This window comes from Pseudomyrmex gracilis, unplaced genomic scaffold, assembly GCF_002006095.1.
Source record: "Pseudomyrmex gracilis isolate BER0280 unplaced genomic scaffold, ASM200609v1 scaffold_659, whole genome shotgun sequence".
Classification (NCBI taxonomy): domain Eukaryota; kingdom Metazoa; phylum Arthropoda; class Insecta; order Hymenoptera; family Formicidae; genus Pseudomyrmex; species Pseudomyrmex gracilis.
The window spans coordinates 41,453-48,637 of NW_018021243.1; the positions used below are offsets into that span (position 1 = coordinate 41,453).

A 7,185-nucleotide genomic window follows, 5' to 3' on the forward strand; every position below is an offset into this window, starting at 1 on the left:
AGAAGACGTCGTGTGCGTCGAGGAGGCAGAAATTACCACCTGAGAAGTTTATTAAGGAATTACTCACGCAACGGACAGTTTGACTCGTCAACGTTGGAAACAACTAACAGACGTCCGACAAATACAACAGAACATTCGGTTAGGTCCGCTCCGTGCGTTATGACCAATATAGAAGTTCTTAGAAATCATCGCGTAATTATTAAACCCGGGTGGAAACTAATAAAAATCACTAAGCCAAAAGTGGTGTATCCGGCAACAATTCCGCCATCAGACCCGCGGTTTAAGGTTTATATAGANAAAAGACGAGAGGCGTTGTATTCGAAAAAGGGGAATTAATACTAAATAACCTTCATATTCTTTAAAAATATTTGAGTTAGTAATTCCGCCGGTAACATACTCTGTAATAAACCAGTGGTCGGTAACCACACGGCAGTTGGTAACTGTCGGTAACAACACGGCAGTCGGTAACTGTCGGTAACAACACGGCAGTCGGTAACTGTCGGTAACCACACGGCAGTCGATAACTGTCGGTAACCACAATCAGTAACAGTCAGGAATAATAATAATAAAAATAATAATAAAAAACCAATCGGTAATAATCAGTCCAGTTATCTTCCCGACCAAAATCCTCATTCTCCGCCCCGGTAAAGCCAGGACGGCTGACCATAAAGGGAGAACGTACGTTCGACAAGAGTAAACGGTTTCGTCGAACCGTGACCTTGAACACTCGGACGTAACAGAATTCCTCTGATGTGTGTGCTGCCGGTCGGTGAGCTACCTAGGCAGCACCGTGGTGGTGCATGTAGAGGAACCTGACATAGATGTTGAGAAGGCTCTAAAGCTCCTCAACCAACAGAACACAGGGCTGGTAACCAGTAAAAGGGTCGTCAATAGGGGGACGTACAGTAGGGACGCCTTGAGCGTCCACTTCTCCTGCCTGGTTGGCGACTCGGCACTAGAAGCTTTGAAGCATTGTGGCTTCAGGCCTTTTCTCGGCTTCGACCGAACCACCGTTAAGATGGCGGAGCGGGAGCGCGGAGAGGCGATTAAGAAGGAGACGTCGGAAGGTGTCAAAACTGCCTAAAATAGGCTTTTTTCCGGCATCCAAATGACCCAAATTAATCTGCATCACAGCAAAAGCGCCTCGGCTATCTTAGCCAGGAGCATGGCTGTGATGCATACAAGTATTGCACCGTTAACAATCCAAGAACTTTGGATTGTTAACGGTGCAATAACAGGTCTGAGTAGGTGTGGCTGTTTATACAAAGCACACTCAGAAAAAAGAGTAAGATCTTGCATATTGGTTAAAGGACCAAATGCTATTTTTCTGCCACAGCTCAGCAGCGAGAACCTTACAGTCATCAAGGTGAGAGTGAAGCTGGCCGAGGAAGAGGACATGGAAGTTCTTATAAGGTTTGTCTATATGTCTTACGACTCCATGGACAATCCACCACCGAAAGAGGTAAAAGCCCTGGTAGTCTATGCGGGGGCCAGAGGGCTTCAACTCCTGCTGGGTTGTGATGCAAATTCCCATCATGTAGGATAAAGAAGTGCAAACATCAACCCGCGGGGAGAGAGTCTGCATGGCTTCTTAGTGGGCACAGAACTAACCATTTTTAACAAAGGAAACAAGCCGACATTCCTGGACTTCAGAAAACAGGAAGTCTTCGATATCACGGTTTGTACGGAAAGAGTGGCGGGTCTGGTAAACGACAGGAGGGTCTCGGATGAGGGGGCTTCACAGAATTCTCAGCTTAGATCACCGTCCCCAACTGGGCTGTCTTAAGCTTCCAACAGGGAATGTTACTGAGGAGCCGTTGGATACATAAAAACATTTAATAGAAGTCCACTTCCCAGGTTTTGACAATAACATACAACTCCGCTAGCCGAAGCCTAGGATATATAAACCCAGAGAGTTGCGTCTGGCAGCTGAGATTAGGTTGTCCATCTAAAGGGAGTTGAATGGGCTATTAAGACCTTCAACCCATATAAAGCACCTGGATCAAACGATATCTATCCCGTCCATCTTCAAGAGAAACTAGAGGTACTAGTCGGTCCAGTTACTAAAATCTTTAGGGCAAGTGTAACCTTAAGACATGTTCCTCAGGCTTGGAGTGGTACAAGAGTGGTTTTTATCCCCAAGCCTGGCAGAAATGAATATGTTTTAGCCAGGGATTTAAGACTGATCCGCCTTACCTCTTTCGTACCTAAGACGTTAGAGAAGCTGGTGGACGGATTCTTGAAGAACGGACCTTTGCTTACACATCCACTGGCCTCTTTCCAATATGCTTACAGGCAGGGCAATTCCACGGATACTGCTTTGCACCACCTTGTGAGCGGGATCGAGAAACAATTGGAGGCAAAAAGATATGCCCTAGGCATTTTCCTGGACATTGAGAGAGTTTTTGATAGCACCTCATATGATGTAATCGGGGAGGCGATGACCAGGCACGACATTCCAGCCGCATTAGCAGACTGGACACAAAGCATGCTAACAGGAAGAACCCTAATTGCTAATCATGGGGACTCAAACGTGCATGGTTTTCCCGCTAAAGAATGTTTGCAGGGGGGAATTTTATCTCTGCTGCTGTGGTGTTTGATCGTAGACGAACTTTTATATAAATTACAGAAGACAAGTTTCTTCGCCTTTGGCTACGCTGATAATGTGGCCATTATAGTGCGGGGCAACTTTCTTTCAATACTTACGGAGACTATGGGAAAAGCCCTTAAAATCACGCAAGACTAGTGTCAATTAAAAAGACTTAGGGCTAATCCATCAGAAACCAAGGCCATGATTTTCACCAGGAAATACAAACCCAAAGCCATTGAGCCTTTTAGACTCTAGCGGAAAGATATAGAATACGTCCAGTCAGTAAAATATCTGGGAGTCCACTTAGACACCAAACTAAATTGGAAAACACATCTCGATATAAAAAGATCCAAATTCTATGCCTCATACTGGGCGTGTAGAAGAGCAATGGGAAAATCCTGAGGTATTAAATTAAATTCTGCCTTATGGATATACAAAGCGGTACTAGTACCGAGGTTAACATATGCTGCTGTTGTTCGGCGGCCCAGAGTGGAAAAGATGGAATCAAAAAACCTACTAAAAACCCCACAAAGTATGTACTTGAGGGCTGCGGTAGGGACTATGAGAACGACACCAACAGAAGCGCTGGAAGTGGCACTTTGCATTCCGCCTTTAAAATTGATTATCATCAGCGTTGCTAAACTACCAGCATATAAACTAAAGTGTCTGGGATAATAGAAAAATTTTGGAGTAGATCATACCAGGCTCGGATTTCTTCATAAACCTCCCTTTACCTTAAAGCAAGACAGAATATCCAGAATACGCCAAGTAGACAAGGTTCTTCATAAACTTGACTACCAGGGCAGACTGGAAAAACAAAAATCTTCAGATCCAACCGGGCACTCATGCATAGTTCACTGATGGATCTAGAGCAATCGGCTGTTATGGAGCAGGCATCTACTGTCCAGGATCAAATCACAGAGAGTTTTTTTGTCTGAATAAACTGGCCACGGTTTTTCAAGCGGAAGTCCTGGCCATTCTGGAATGTGCAAGACTCCTACTCTCAAGAGAGACGAAAACTAGGAGGATTAATATCTATACAAATAGCAAAGCAGCCATAAGAGGTCTTGCCAAGACCACCACTGAATCATCAATGGTTTGGGACTGTATACAAGCTCTAAACAGATTGGGCAAGCAAAACAACATTACGCTAGTCTGAGTACCTGGTTACCAAGGTATCCAAGGCAATAAAGTGGCTGATAGTCTGGCAAACCAGAGTACCTTAGAGGAACCAGTCTGCCATGTAATTGGAGTTCCCTTTGCAACAGGAAAAAACTATATTAAGGACTGGCTGAAAAGGGAGCACAGGACATCTTGAGAGGTACTGAAGAGCTGCCGCCAAGCTAAGGCCCTGATGACTCAGCCATTGCCAGGTAAGACAAAAGAACTACTGACAATAAGTACATAAGTACAAACAAAGACTGTGTATCAGTCTCCTCACAGGGCATTGGGCCTTCAAGGCACATCTATTCAACTTAGGCTTAGTTGAGGAGAGTAGTTGTAGATTCTGCGGTGAGGAAAGGGAGAACAGCGTGCACATATTGTGTCACTGCCCATCTCTAGCACTCAAGAGATTCAGATCCTTGGGCTCCATGTTTGTGGAGCCCGTGGACCTGAAAATAATTAAAATTGTCCATCTGTGTAGTCTGGCAGCAATTGCCGGGCTTTAGCAGCTTGGTCGATAAACAACTAGCGGGAGTCGCAGAGGATCTTATAGATCTAGGTGACGTGAATAAAGTCTCACAAGCCTCCCGCTTTTTGTTATCTATCTATCCATCTACTGCAAGCTTACGACATTGGTGAAATGTCCACCTTCAAAAATATTATAATGTAAGACTACAGTAATGTTACAAAGCAATATATTTGTAATTATGAAAGGCACAATTATACGCAAAATGTTCAAAATTTAATAGATAAACTCTAACAATATATAAAAAAATTGGAGAGAGATAAAAACAAACTCGTTGCTATAAGTTCATAATCTTTTTGCACTCAAAACTCACAATTAAATATCCGATCGAATATAAAAAAATTATGAATTGACGCAAGGACATGAGTTTGTTTTCATGTTTTGAATATCTTTGGTATTGAGCTTTATTGTTGACGTTTATTTATTAAAATTTAAAGCATCTTGCATATTAAAAAANTATAAACAAATCGTTGGTTTTTTATAAAAATTAGTAAACAATTTTTTTTGTCTAGTAATAATAGCTATTTTATTTTATTATATATATTGCATTTTACTTTGTATATATTACCAACAGTTTTCTTCCTTTTTTTTACTTGGGAAGGGGAGGGGGAGTGTGGGACTTGCACCGACTAAAACCCTAAGATGACCTGCTGCTGGNACTTAGTCAGNAAAGGCCCCCTGGCAGCCTCTCGGCTATTACGTCACGAGGACCTCTCCGTNGTCCCCCANACCGAGGACGGCTCTCTGACGCGCGNTCGTACGGGCAACTACCNTCGTTGTGGCTAAAAGGAGGGCCATAACCCCCTCNAGCCACCCTTTCCTTNGGACTTGTGCAATGGCCAGGGAGTTTCCAGATTCCCCAGCCTAAGTCCAGCCCCCTAGAGCNAAGTCTGGANGAGTTCTACCATATAATATAATGTACGGTATCCCACCCGGGCCAAGCGGCCCCCGAAGGGACCGGGNCCTGAGGGTACAAGTCCGGACTTGTACTCTCCCACCCCGAAGTGTTGGGACCTAAGTCCAGCCCACTTAATGGGTTTAGAGGACTTGGGCCCCGGCTTACTCAAAGCTCCCGTGGACTTGGCCCCGGAGGATTTCTTCTTGGCAGGGAGTTCTTTGGTCGAGGACCTCCCGACACTTGGCACCTGCTGTGCCTTTTCCTTGGCAGAGGGATCTTTTGGCTTGCGCCTCTTTGATCTCCTGGCCGACACCTCTGGAGATGTTTCCATCTCCTGCACTTCCTCTGGCTCGGAGGTGGACTTCTTGACTACCAGCGGAGGAAGCTGTGAAGGTCCTGCTTCTCCATCCGAGGCTGGTGGAACCTCCACAATACGCTTCTTCCGCCCCTTCACGGAAGTGGGGGCGCATTTTGCGCCGCCCATTCTGTGATTGCTCTGCTGGCTTAGTCGCGCACAAAGCGGACATTTTGGCTTAGCCAAGCACGTTGCCGCATGGTAGCCACCCTCCCCGCACCAGTAGCAGATGTTTCTGACATCTGCCCCGGTGCATTGCCCGGCCAAATGGCCGAAAGCAAAGCAACAAAAGCACTGCTTTCGCCGTGCCTTTAAGGGCACGGGGAGGATAAGCCACACCATTTGCATCCTTCCCTCGCGCGCTACTTTCCGGGCAGCGGAAATGCGGAGCCTCACCTAGAGGTTCCCAAACCGAAAGAGGATGCGCAAACCTTACCAGCCCGCACATCCCCAGCTCCGCAACCACCCATCAAAGCGAGGGCCGCGGTCACATTGGCGACGTCAAGGTCCGCCACCACATCTCGCACACGGATCTCTGCGTGTTTGATGGGATAGTTGAAACGGATTCCCTTGTTCGCCGCAAAGACCAGGGCCGCTTGACGAGTGCCGCGGCCTTTTTCGCCCCATCCGGCCCGGAGACCTTAAAGAGGCGGCCCCCGTTTGCCGCCTTTTTCGGGCGGAGCCCGGTTATACCAAGCTCCGCCGGATTCACTGCAGCAACCGCGCAACGCATTGCGGCCGCGTAGCTGCGCCCCTCTCCAATGTCGACTGTCAAAAGGACAGCCGCCCTGGCCGGAGGACGCCCCAACAAGGCGACCCTTTTCTTCTTTTGCTGCTGCTCGACTCTTGAAAGAGCCAAAGCAGCAGCAGGAGCTTGTTGTGAAGCCCCAGGGGTACCCCCCTAAAGCGTACCAGCACCCTCCCTTTGTTCGGCAAGCCTTGCGGCCCACCACCTGAGACCACGTGGCCGCTACACGCGCAAAAGGCCCCGGAGCTGGAGCAAGCTCCAAACTCTGGGAGCGGGTGGCTCTGGGCCGCGATGGCCCAAAAGCCGCAACTTCTGCTGAAGGTAGAGGAGGCAGCACAGGAGGAGCAATACTGCCTCTGATGTGTAAGAGCTCCCTCCTTAACATGCTGAAGCGCTCCTCTACCTTCTTCTCGATGCGCTCGGCTAATCGCTCNAGCGCATCACCGTCCCTTCCCGGGGGAGGAGGAAGGTTCTACGACCCTCTTCTTTGTTTTAGAGAGGGCTGTTTCCCTCTCCAATTCGCCAAGGCGAGTGGCGAGTCGCGCCAACTGGCGTTTTATTGCCGCCTTCTCTTGTCCGAGGTGCTCGCACTTCTCGCGGAGCTCTCGGACCAACCCCTTATTGGCTGAGTTAGCTTCAGCCACAGGCCGCCCCACGCCCCTACTCGTAGTGGGGGCCGGTGTGATGGCGTCCTCCAGCACTTTCATGATGCTGTCTGAGTCCCCGGATGAAGGTGGGGACCCGGACACGCCGGCAAGTGGCGGGGAGCGGGAGCGCTTTTTCGCCGGCTTCTTCGTCTCGTCTCCCTTAAGAGCGGCAGCACCCGCGCTCACCCTCGTAAGGGAGACTTGCGCCCCGGACATTTTCCTTGCCCCCATGGCAAGTACGTCCTGGCACTTCTTCG

General features: G+C 48.2%; 1 protein-coding gene across 1 annotated transcript; it reads right to left on the reverse strand.

The window, feature by feature from the left end:
* Positions 1-5,158: 5,158 nt before the first annotated feature.
* LOC109861251 (serine/arginine-rich splicing factor RS2Z32-like) lies at positions 5,159-5,881 on the reverse strand. The gene has a single exon (XM_020440808.1). It carries the CDS (start codon positions 5,879-5,881, stop codon positions 5,159-5,161), a length of 723 nt encoding a protein of 240 aa, XP_020296397.1.
* Positions 5,882-7,185: the final 1,304 nt, after the last annotated feature.